Raw genomic sequence first — 13209 nt, 5'->3', positions numbered from 1 at the left:
GAACATGAACTAACTCATTGAGACATCTGTCTAGATGTGGTTATCAAGGAAAAGCCCCAGACACACTGGCTGCCCCAGTGGGCTTGCTATGTAAATAAATGGGCTTGCAAAGAATTAGCCTCAAGACTAAAGTGTGGTCATTTAAGTGGACAGAGAAAATGGTCTCAAGTAAATATTGGTTCTCCCCTACATTAAACAGAGATAATAAAGGAGAGATGAACACAATGGTTCTAGATCTCAAAAACAAAAAACTATGTGTAAAGATACCATGGAAGACACACAGTTATAAAGTTAGATAACTTTTAATTAAGCACTTATGACCTGAGCATTATAATGTTTTACACAGATTATTTCATTCAATCCTCATACCAACTTTGTGAACTAGGTACAATTATTATTAGCCTTTTTAATAGATGAAGAAACTGAGACTTAGGTCAAGTAACTTGCTTAACGTCACAAAGCTGTTAGGTAAAACAGACCTCAGGTACAAGTTCTCTATCTTTGAGCTGTACTGTGGCCATGTTCTTCCTAAGTGTAACAGGCAAAGAATTAGTAACTTCAAATAAATCTATGAATGTATTCATATGAATTGATATGTATAGGAATATATGAACTGAAATCAATCAATTAATACAATTAATTCCTATCTTTACCTAAAAACTCATTGACTATTGAAATTCTTTAACCTCTAATACTCATTATAGTCATGGTACCTTAGTCATTAGTGTCTTAATGTCATTGAGAACAGCGTTGAAAAAAGTTTAATCAAAAACAGCCAACAATATCATAAAGAACAAATTAACTCCCCTCACCACTCTCCCCAGCTTTCCACTGCCTGCTAGGAATTAAATCTACTTTTCTTGCTCTAAGACCATAGGAAAAATATTTCAACTCAGCAGAATAAATAGTCATAATCTTTACCTACAAACGTAATCAATTTATCGTCCTAATCATATCATCATTATTAATATGATACTCTGTTCTGAATTGCCAATGACTTTTAGTAAGTCATTGTATGTAAGTAAGACTAGTAAGATTTCGCTTAAAGGGCAAACAGTTAAAAAAAAAGTACCCACAATACTTCACTTGTTTCACTGAGAATCTGCATTATCAAAATGAAAATGTCAAGTATTATCATTACTTATTAATTTTACATTCTATTTTGCCATTTTCCCCACCTTCTTCATATTGATATTTGTAAATAATGAAAATAGCCAGTAGGTTGGGGCCAAACCAGACTTTGAAGGTCCTGTCAATAAGTAAGACGTAAGAAATTAATATTTTTGTAGGTCAAAAGTTTAGATTTTAACCTGGAAGCAAGAAAAGCCATCGTACAGCAATGTGGTGAAGAAAACAGGCTCTAGAGCCAGGTGACTGGGTTTGAATCTTGGTTCTGCCACTTAGGAGCAGAAACTTTAAACATATTTCCTGTTAGTGGCAGGCACGAATAACTGGAATAAATTAAGGAGGCTATGTACCATCACATATGTGTTATACCATATGCAGGCTTATAAATGTAAAGAGGCTGTATTCAGCACTATCTCTATAATCAGATGATCCCCCCTGGGTTTTTATCCTAGTACTATCACTTCTTGTTTTGAGATCCAGGGCTGGTATCTTAGGCTGTGTCTCAGATGTCCAGATCTGTAGAATGAGGATCTCAGAGGGTTAAAAAGGATAAAATCAGATAACTACACCAAGTGCTTAGAATAGTGAATGGCACCTAGGAAGCACTCAGTAGATGTGAGCTATTATCATTATTATTTTCAGGTAAAAGGGGACACAATCAAATATATGCTTCAGAAAGTTAATTATGGTGCCAGAGTATAGGGCAGTCTGGATAGAAGAGACTCTACAAACCCTGGGATAGGATTCTTTCATGCTCCACAGCTCACAGGAACCACAGGTGTTTGTAGAATTTTATTCATTCTTTAGGATATTGGTCACTATTGATTTCTAATAAAAAAAGGTACAGTTAACACTGGATGACATAAACTTAAGGAGAAAATTACACAAAATACTAAAAATCTTAAGGAAAATGACTTACCGTCTCAAAAAATATTTCCATCATGCGGGTTCTCTTTTCCTCTGCACTTAGTCCTTTTTTCTTCGACTAAAGCACAAAAGTTAAAAAGTAAACAGTGCAATTAAAAAAAATGCTTTTTAAGATAACTTGGTTCAAAACATTATCAGAAATAATGCATGATCTCATCTGAGACCAAGAGGTTTAATAATTCTCAGAGCGAGGCCTCAAGATGGATTTTAACAACTCTACTACTTTATGCCAAGCCTTGTGGTAGATGCTGCCAGTATAATAATAAGAACTGTGACTGAGACAGTGCCTGGCATTTTGTAGAAGTTCAATATTTATGAAATGATCCAATAAGTCACTGTATTTACCTTCAAAAGACTTAATCTCTCAAGGAAAATAAATAGACATAACTACTTATAATTAATGAACAGGTACATGTACAAATTGCTACCCAGGAAAGAATAAATTAATTCCACCCTGAAAAGGGAGGAGGGTTAGCTAGGAAGGCTAGAGATGAACAAGATTTTGGCAAGTTGAGAAATGGTGAGAAGGGTGTCCTGGACATATCACACACAGGCACAGTGTTACAGAAGTACATGGAATGCTCCAGAAAGACAAACACTCAGGGACAATTATTATACAAGTGGAGTATGTAGATGGAGTGGCAGATGAGACGAGAAAGGTTGTCTGGGGCCAGATTATGGAAGGCTGACTGTCCAGCCAAAGAGAGCAGACTTTACTTCAGGCCACGAGGAGCTACTGAGCAATTTCTAAAGCAGGGAGTGACAAGGTAAGAGTTAGGTAGCATTGTGGAGGGCAGGCTGGAGGAAGGAAAACCATGTCCAAGTAGAAAATGAAAGCCTACTTCAGGTTATTATTATCCTGTCACTACCCTTTAGCTAACTTGAAATTAAGATAATTAAGATGTAACTGAGGGACTTCCCCAGTGGTCCAGTGGTAAAGAATTTGCCTCCCAATGCCAGGGATGCAGGTTCAATCCCTGGTCAGGGAACTAAGATCCCACATGCCACGGGGCAACTAAGCCCGCGCACCACAACTACTGAGCTTGCATGCCTCAATGAGAGAGAGAAAACCTGCAGGCCACAATGAAGAGCCCACGCACCGCAATGAAAAAGATCTCGCGTGCCGCAACAAAGACCCAACGCAGCCAAAAATATAAAGAAAATAAACAATAAAATTAAATAAATATCTTTAAAAAGATGTAACTGAAATGTATTTTAATAATAAATTTTACCATATATTTTATATAGGGTATATACCTAAAGCTAAAGGCTGAAATTTCAAAACGCCAAATTTCCTCAATGCAAATATTCACAGAAAATAACAAAAGAGAACGAGAACCATAATCCCTAGTACTCTCATGGAGGATTCCACCCTAATGTTTCTGAAGTAATCTGCATCTCTCTTAAAAATTGCATGGGATTATAGAGGAACATAAATTGTTTAGTAAGAACTTTAAAATACTTTATACCACGTAAAAAGCAGACATAGGGCCTCCCTGGTGGCGCAAGTGGTTGAGAGTCCACCTGCCGATGCAGGGGATACGGGTTCGTGCCCCGGTCTGGGAGGATCCCATATGCCGCGGAGCGGCTGGGCCCGTGAGCCATGGCCGCTGAGCCTGCGCGTCCGGAGCCTGCGCGTCCGGAGCCTGTGCTCCGCAACGGGGGAGGCCACAACAGTGAGAGGCCTGCATACCGCAAAAAAAAAAAAAAAAAAAAAAAAAAAAAAAAGCAGACATAAATAAACCAACAATAATAAACCTATCCAACCATAAACTCCATCAGAAACGAGAGCCTACACTAGGCAGGGAAAGGAATTTGGAATTGCCGTTCTGAATGCATTCCAGAGTGCATGGTCTAGAAACCCATTAACTCCTTTTCGCAGCAAATTATCCAGTGTTCCTTGATGAGTTGCACAGGTAAAATAAGTAGCCTCAAAGTTTATCTTTTTCTCTTTTCCTGTGTCCACAATTTTAAATACTGCAGTTCCCCAGGGTTCTTTCTCTACTGATCCCCTCTCTCCTCGCACCTTTTCTTTGATCTCACCTGCTTTCATGGTTTTAAAACACCTATGCTGAGAACTCAAATCTTTTACATCATTGGATTAAGTGGGGGCCTGAGCTCCAATCTCACGTACCTACCTGTCTGCTGAATAGACGTCAAACTCAGGAGGTCTAAACTGACCTCTCCTCTCCCACATCTACTCCCCAAACCTGCTGTTCTGGATTTTGAGTTTAGTTAGATTCCACCTTGTTACCCGAGCCAGAGGCCTGGCAGTCACCCTAGGTTCCTTCATCTCTCTCACTGCACATCCAACCAATCACCAAGCTCTGCCAATTTCAGAGCTAAACTGTTTCTCAAATCGATCCTGTCTGCTCCATCCCTACTACCTCCACCTTAGTTCAGGTCTTCATTATCTGTTCCCTACTACATACCTGCAGTCCGCTAACCATGCTTTGTCCCACCCTCCAGCCATATTCCACGCTGCCAAAAAGCAAACCTCTCCTTTGCCATGCCTACCCATGCCTCTCCCTTGCTTAAAACTCTTCAGTGGCCCTCAACCATCCAGAAGTATCCAATCACCCTAGAATGACATACAAGGCCTTCTGTCACCTGACCCCAACCTACCTCTCACAGGTACCACTCCCCACCTCAAATTTACCATAACAACATGAAGAACTAAGCAATTTAAGCTGTAATACAAAAACTACTTGTAATTCTCCACTTGCAGCATGCTCTTTCCCATTTCTGTGCCTTTTTAAAAATGTTGTTCTATCTAAAACACCTTCCTCTCATGCAAATCAAAACCGCAGTGAGGACTTCTCTGGTGACCCAGTGGTTAAGAATCCGCCTGCCAATGCAGGGGAAACGGGTTCAAGCCCTGGTCCGGGAAGATCCCAAATGCTGCGGAGCAACTAAGCCCGTGCACCACAACTACTGAGCCTGCGCTCTACAGCCTGTGAGCCACAACTACTGAGCCCGCAATCCACAACTACTGAGCCCTCGAGCCACAACTAATGAAGCCCGCACGCCTAGAGCCCGTGCTCTACAACAAGAGAAGCCACCACAATGAGAAGCCTGCGCACCGCAATGAAGAGTAGCCCCTGCTTGCTGCAACTAGAGAAAGCCCACGTGCAGCAACAGAGACCTAACGCAGCCAAAAAAAAAAAAAAACCAAAACAAACAAAATGAAACGAAACAAACAAACAAAAAAAACCACAGTGAGATATCACCTCACACCTGTCAGAATGGCCATCATCAAAAAGACCACAAATAACAAACCAGTGACAATGTGGAGACAAGGGAACCCTCGTACACTTTGGTGGGAATGTAAATTGGTACAGCCACTGTGGAAAACAATGCGGAGCTTTCTCAAAAAACTAAAAATAGAACCACCACATAACCCAGAAATTCCACTCCTTTGTGTATATATCCCAAAGAAACAAAAACACTAATTCAAAAAGATACATGCACCCCAGTGTTCATAGTAGCATTATTTACATTTGCCAAGATATGGTAGCAACCTAAGTGTCCATCAACAGATGAATGGATAAAGAAAATGTGGTATATGTATAATACACATATACATATGTACTTATATACATATGTACATACACACACACACACACACACACACACACACACACACAATGGATTTTTATGACTCAGTCATAAAAAAGTGGCAACATGGATGGACTTGGAGGGCTAAGTGAAGTAAGTCAGAGAAAGACAAACACTGTATGATATCACTTATATGTGGAATCTTAAAAATACAACAAACTAGTAATAAAACAAAAAAGAAGCAAACTCACAGATATAGAGAAGAAACTAGTGGTTACCAGTGGGGAGAAGGATGGGGGAGGGGCAAAATAGGGGTTGGGGGAGAAAAGGGTTATTATGGGATTATATGAAATCATATGTGTGAAACTTGAAAACTGTAAAGTACTATAGAATTTAAAGACTCTTTCATTCAATAAAACAAAGCAAAACAAAACAAAAAGAGTTCTTCAGAACATGAACCACCTTTGCCTTCCTAGAGGTTAGTGCCAGGTTAGAAGAGCAGTTGTAAAGACCAGCCCTCAATTTCAGGACCATGTATCTAAAATTTGAGGCCGTTCAGATTCCCAAATCCCACAACACCCCTCTGCACTCCCATAAATACATTTCAGGGTGAACTGGTAATAAGGAAGTCTGTGATAACCATTTATTGCCTTACTTGGAGACATAAACCAGAGGAATCTCAGTTCCAAGAAACCATACACTATGAAGACACGTTCACTAAACCTAGGGTAGAGAGCTAGAGTTCAGTACTACGTTACTAGCCTCCCTTCACACTGGCTTCTGCAGTATCTGAATAAAGTAAGATATCCACACTCAGTTAGAAGGCCCATTCAGCTATTTCTCTAGTCCAGTTGGTCTCAAACTGCCATACACAGAGATTAGAATCACCCCAGGAGCTTTTAAAACTACTGATGCCCAGGCACATCCCATAAGAAATGAATCAGAATCTCTGAAATGGGGCCCCTTGGCCTCATATTTTAAAAATCTTGAGGTGCTTTAATTGTGCCCGAGGATTGAAAACACTGTTTCTCTCAACCCAGAATCGGAAGGTTAAGTTAGGGGCACTGTGGGGCATTCAGAATCCCTTTAGGACTTTAGTCTGTGGCTGCATCAGTGGAAAATAGAGCCAAAGCTTTAGAAAAGGCTCCTAACAATTTGTTATTATAAACTGCTCCCTGAGAGACCCTGGACTCTGCAAGAATCTGCCACGCAGAGGCAGGCAATGAGGAGAATCTAATGTCCTGAGGGCACACTGTATTAGGAAAGCTCTTATCACTCAGCTCAACAGCTTATGAAAGTCACTCAAGAAATATGGATGGAATCAGGAAGAAATAGAAAATATGAACAGACCAATCACAAGCACTGAAATTGAAACTGTGATGAAAAATCTTCCAACAAGCAAAAGCCCAGGACCAGATGGCTTCACAGGCGAATTCTATCAAACATTTAGAGAAGAGCTAACACCTATCCTTCTCAAACTCTTCCAAAATATAGCAGAAGGAGGAACACTCCCAAACTCATTCTATGAGGCCACCATTACCCTGATACCAAAACCAGACAAGGATGCCACAAAGAAAGAAAACTACAGGCCAATATCACTGATGAACATAGATGCAAAAATCCTCAACAAAATACTAGCAAACAGAATCCGACAGCACATTAAAAGAATCATACACCATGATCAAGTGGGGTTTATTCCAGGAATGCAAGGATTCTTCAATATACACAAATCAATCAATGTGATACACCATATTAACAAATTGAAGGAGAAAAACCATATGGTCATCTCAATAGATGCAGAGAAAGCTTTCGACAAAATTCAACACCCATTTATGATAAAAACCCTGCAGAAAGTAGGCATAGAGGGAACTTTCCTCAACATAATAAAGGCCATATATGACAAACCCACAGCCAACATCGTCCTCAATGGTGAAAAACTGAAAGCATTTCCACTAAGATCAGGAACAAGACAAGGTTGACCACTCTCACCACTCTTATTCAACATAGTTTTGGAAGTTTTAGCCACAGCAATCAGAGAAGAAAAGGAAATAAAAGGAATCCAAATTGGAAAAGAAGAAGTAAAGCTGTCACTGTTTGCAGATGACATGATACTATACATAGAGAATCCTAAAGATGCTACCAGAAAACTACTAGAGCTAATCAATGAATTTGGTAAAGTAGCAGGATACAAAATTAATGCACAGAAATCTCTGGCATTCCTATACACTAATGATGAAAAATCTGAAAGTGAAATCAAGAAAACACTCCCACTTACCACTGCAACAAAAAGAATAAAATATCTAGGAATAAACCTACCTAAGGAGACAAAAGACCTGTATGCAGAAAATTATAAGACACTGATGAAAGAAATGAAAGAAGATACAAATAGATGGAGAGATATACCATGTTCTTGGATTGGAAGAATCAACATTGTGAAAAGGACTCTACTACCCAAAGCAATCTACAGATTCAATGCAGTCCTTATCAAACTACCACTGGCATTTTTCACAGAACTAGAACAAAAAATTTCACAATTTGTATGGAAACACAAAAGACCCCGAATAGCCAAAGCAATCTTGAGAACGAAAAACGGAGCTGGAGGAATCAGGCTCCCTGACTTCAGACTATACTACAAAGCTACAGTAATCAAGATAGTATGGTACTGGCACAAAAACAGACAGATAGATCAATGGAACAGGATAGAAAGCCCAGAGATAAACCCACGCATATATGGTCACCTTATCTTTGATAAAGGAGGCAGGAATGTACAGTGGAGAAAGGAAAGCCTCTTCAATAAGTGGTGCTGGGAAAACTGGACAGGTACATGTAAAAGTATGAGATTAGATCACTCCCTAACACCATACACAAAAATAAGCTCAAAATGGATTAAAGACCTAAATGTAAGGCCAGAAACTATCAAACTCTTAGAGGAAAACATAGGCAGAATACTCTATGACATAAATCACAGCAAGGTCCTTTTTGACCTACCTCCTAGAGAAACGGAAATAAAAACAAAAATAAACAAATGGGGCTTCCCTGGTGGCGCAGTGGTTGAGAGTCTGCCTGCCGATGCAGGGGACACGGGTTCGTGCCCCGGTCCAGGAAGATCTCACATGCCGCAGAGCGGCTGGGCCTGTGATCCATGGCCACTGAGCCTGCACGTCCAGAGCCTGTGCTCCACAACAGGAGAGGCCAAAACAGTGAGGCCCACATACCGCAAAAAAAATAATAAAATAAAATAAAATAAATAAAAAATAATAATAATAAACAAATGGGACCTAATGAAACTTCAAAGCTTTTGCACAGCAAAGGAAACCATAAACAAGACCAAAAGACCACCCTCAGAATGGGAGAAAATATTTGAAAATGAAGCAACTGACAAAGGATTTATCTCCAAAATTTACAAGCAGCTCATGCAGCTTAATAACAAAAAAACAAACAACCCAATCCAAAAATGGGCAGAAGACCTAAATAGACATTTCTCCAAAGAAGATATACAGACTGCCAACAAACACATGAAAGAATGCTCAACATCATTAATCATTATAGAAATGCAAATCAAAACTACAATGAGATATCATCTCACACCAGTCAGAATGGCCATCATCAAAAAATCTAGAAACAATAAATGCTGGAGAGGGTGTGGAGAAAAGGGAACACTCTTGCACTGCTGGTGGGAATGTGAATTGGTACAGCCACTATGGAGAACGGTATGGAGGTTCCTTAAAAAACTAAAAATAGAACTACCATATGACCCAGCAATCCCACTACTGGGCATGTACCCTGAGAAAACCATAATTCAAAAAGAGACATGTACCAAAATGTTCATTGCAGCTCTATTTACAATAGCCCGGAGATGGAAACAACCTAAGTGTCCATCATCGGATGAATGGATAAAGAAGATGTGGCACATATATACAATGGAATATTACTCAGCCATAAAAAGAAATGAAATTGAGCTATTTGTAATGAGGTGGATGGACCTAGAGTCTGTCATACAGAGTGAAGTAAGTCAGAAAGAGAAAGACAAATACCGTATGCTAACACATATATATGGAATTTAAGAAAAAAAATGTCATGAAGAACCTAGGGGTAAGACAGGAATAAAGACACAGACCTACTAGACAATGGACTTGAGGATATGGGGAGGGGGAAGGGTAAGCTGTGACAAAGTGAGAGAGTGGCACGGACATATGTACACTACCAAACGTAAGGTAGATAGCTAGTGGGAAGTAGCTGCATAGCACAGGGAGATCAGCTCGGTGCTTTGTGACCACCTAGAGGGGTGGGATAGGGAAGGTGGGAGGGAGGGAGACGCAAGAGGGAAGACATATGGGAACATATGTATATGTATAACTGATTCACTTTGTTATAAAGCAGAAACTAACACACCATTGTAAAGCAATTATACTCCAATAAAGATGTAAAAAAAAAAAAAGAAATATGGATGAGCTGTATCATCCGTTAACACTGATTTCAGGCTAATTTATTCATCAGTCTCCTTCACCACTACAAAGAGCTTTCAATACTAACCACCGTGGGAGAGTATCATGGCCTTTTACAAGTAACTAATGTAAAAGGATGCCATATTACTTCATATTTAGAAATTTCTCCAAAAAATCAACAAGGGCTCATGTAATACTTAGGATTAAAGAAAATCTCCTCGTAGTATCAGTTAGAGATGCACTCAAATTAGTAAGTAAGGGGGCTTAAAATTTGACTTGAGGACAATGAAGGAAACTTCTCCAACTAGGAGTTAAAGAAATCCTAAGTGGTCCAGTGGTTAGGACTCTGCGCTTCCACTGCAGGGGGCACGGGTTCTATCCCTGGTCGGGGAACTAAGTTTCCGCAAAAAAATGTCCTAAAGTCAGCCCTGTTGATCACTAATACAATTTTGAAAAATTATAAGTAGACATTTCTCCAATTCCAAAAATATGCTTGGACTTATAACAACTGTTTACCCAGCAAGCGCAACCAAAATTGAAACAAACAGCTATTAATTCACAATCAGGAAAAGAACAAAAGTTATCTTTGATCAACATAACACTAAACTTAGTTCTTAATAATACATGAAAAATAGGAAGTATGTCTCACAAAAATTTTATTCTAACTTGTTCCATGTTTCTCCATTACTAGAAGTAAACATCAGAAAAGAGTTAATACCACATTAAACCATTTAGTATTAGAAGGTGATGTAGGTGTAGAGAGATATTAGGTAAAAAAGACAAAAACCAAAAAATTAATACATATGGGCTGCATAGTACTCAGTAGTCAGTTCTATCAGGCCAGTAACTATAAAGGAGAAATATGGTATCACGGAACACTGGTACCAGATTTAAGTGTGGGCCTGTTTGGCTTCCTACACCATTTTATGCCCAGGTGGCTGGGTTGTTAGTTTAACCACAAAGAAACCGTTATCAGTTTTGATTACATCTGGACAAGTATCTTCAAACAAACATCGTACAACCTATATCTCCGTCCACCACCAGCTTGGCAAAATAACGGCCACTTAATTAAGATATTAAAATCTTAGATCCACTTCATTAGACGGTGATTCTCTGCCCACAGAAGGGCGTGGGGGATGAAACTCTGAAGGTGTATGAAAATGATTTGATGAGCAGAAAGCCATTAAATTCACAAAGAGAAAGAGACGATTTGGAATCTCACCAGGACTTAACCCATCAGGCAATGCAAGGAAGACGAAGTCGGCACGGTGCTTCCCTAATAAAGCGACTCCGAAAGCACAGAAGGGCAGCCCTGCCCTTCGTAAAAACCAACGCATTTTCACAGAAATCCTCTAACTGGCATAAGATGAAGATTTGTTAGGTCACTTTGGAAATTGTGAGTAATACTGAAATGTGCTCTAAATGCTACAACGCCCCAAACCACTCAATCTTCAAAAATCAAGCAAGCTCCTCGGGCCCCCGGAACTCCCCGGCGCTGCCCGCCGACACCCGTTCCCTGTTCTCCACCGGGGGCGGCGCCTTGGTGGCCGGAAGCGGGGAGCCTGGGCACCGCTTCTGAAGTGACTCGTGGCCTTGCTGACAGACGGCTGAGTTCGTGAGACACTCGGGGCACGTTACCGAACGCCCGTATTTAACCTGACCCGCCCGGGAGGGAGCCGGGGGGCACAAGGACGGGGATCCCAGCGCGGCGCCTCAGCCTAGGGGCTCAGGCGGCGGGAGCCGAAAAGCGCCGGGCGGCCGGGGCGTCGACCTGGCGGGGGAGCCGGCCTCTGCAGCCCACCCGGGGGCCAACGCCGGGCCCGGGTGGCACGCAGCCGAGGGGCTCTGCAGCCGGGCCACTGTGGAGGAAGGGGACCGGGGACCTCGCCCCTTGCTCTTACCATTGCGCGGGCGGCGCGTCTTCCGGCGGCGGGGCCTGAGCGCGGCGAGGGGCGGGGCGGGCCCAGGCGGGTTTGATTTTGGCGCCGACACCGCCCCGGGGGCGGAGCAGCGAAAGGGAGGCGGGGAAGAGAGACCGGCTGTCGCCCAGACGGCGCGCAGCGACCCCTGGTGGCTCCGCGGAGCGGCCGGCCGGCCGGGGTGGGGCGAGGCCTGTCCTGGGGGCGGGGCCTGGTTGCCTGCCGGTCCGTCCTGGTCGATTCAAGATGCTGGCGAGCAGGATCTCCCAGCTGCATCCGCCTCTTCGGTCCTGCGTGCTGACTGTGACTCTTTTTTTTTTTTTCAGAAAGTCGAGCCCTCGCCTTGACTTCTTTCTTCGCTCAGCGGAAACGCGGCCTAAGTTTGCCTTAAAAAGCAGAGGCAGTTTGGCTGCTGGAGAAGGAAACGCTGCCTCCATCCATGCGGATTTGCCTGGTCTGGGGCGGACTTTCTTCCCTCTTCTAATTTTACGCCTCATCTTCTCTCCCACCGGTATCCACTGCTTTTCCAGCTTTTAAAAATCCCTTTGTTTGTCTGCCTTTGCTTTAGGTTTTTTGTTTGTTTTGTTTTCTTAATACAAGAGAATGAATTTCAAATCAAAACGGTCGAAAGTATGCCGCCTCGTTACTTGATGGGGATTCAGATCAAAAGCTCGGGTCCCTTTACCTCAAGGTGCCAGAAAATTGACTCAGGCTTTTCCGTTACTTTGAAGATTATTGTACGTTATTTTGAACCATTTTAAAGTATAGTAATTCTACTAGGAAAAAAAGTGGCATCTAAAACGAATTATCTCCTGTTGCAGGGTAAGGGGTATATTAAATTAAACAAGAGTTCCATTTTGTTCTTCCTACAGTTCGATACAATTCAATTGATGAGATGATTTTAAGAGAGTAAAAGGGTATCCATTTAGTAAGTGTTTTAATATTAGTACTAGCAAATGTATAATTAACACACCATACCCTAGATTTCTCATGTATTGCTTAAGATACAGCTGAAGTAGGTATGTCAGTAAAAATTTTTTAAAAATTAAAGTGATATTTAAGAAAAATATTAAGTTATTACTGGTGCTATGTAGAGTTGTCAAAACCATAAAAGTGGCATTTGTGGGAAGCCTTGCCTTTATCTCCTCGCAGCTTGTCAAGAACAGTTTTTCTTCACCTGGGTAACTCTTACACATCCTTTCAACAGCTCAGGGGTAGCCTCCAGGAGTCTT

At 41.4% G+C, this 13209-nt stretch overlaps 1 protein-coding gene across 4 annotated transcripts in view; it reads right to left on the bottom strand.

Annotated features, from left to right (window-relative positions):
• MND1 (meiotic nuclear divisions 1) overlaps positions 1-12018 on the bottom strand; it is a 119033-nt gene extending 107015 nt beyond the window's left edge. For 3 of the 4 annotated variants that reach the window (XM_060095268.1, XM_060095286.1, XM_060095292.1), the window contains exons 1-2: positions 11960-12018; positions 2048-2113 (exon numbers count right to left, since the gene is read on the bottom strand). In XM_060095268.1, the coding sequence (XP_059951251.1) occupies positions 2048-2113; positions 11960-11962 (69 nt within the window). In that variant the 5' untranslated portion in view covers positions 11963-12018. Of the gene's footprint in view, positions 1-2047; positions 2114-11280; positions 11453-11959 lie in introns of those variants that run through there. The other variant, XM_060095276.1, reaches the window with a different exon arrangement.
• Positions 12019-13209: the final 1191 nt, after the last annotated feature.

Source organism: Mesoplodon densirostris, chromosome 1 (assembly GCF_025265405.1).
Source record: "Mesoplodon densirostris isolate mMesDen1 chromosome 1, mMesDen1 primary haplotype, whole genome shotgun sequence".
Lineage (NCBI taxonomy): Eukaryota > Metazoa > Chordata > Mammalia > Artiodactyla > Ziphiidae > Mesoplodon > Mesoplodon densirostris.
Note: the sequence above shows the minus strand (reverse complement) of the source record. Positions and strands in the feature narration are given on the sequence as shown.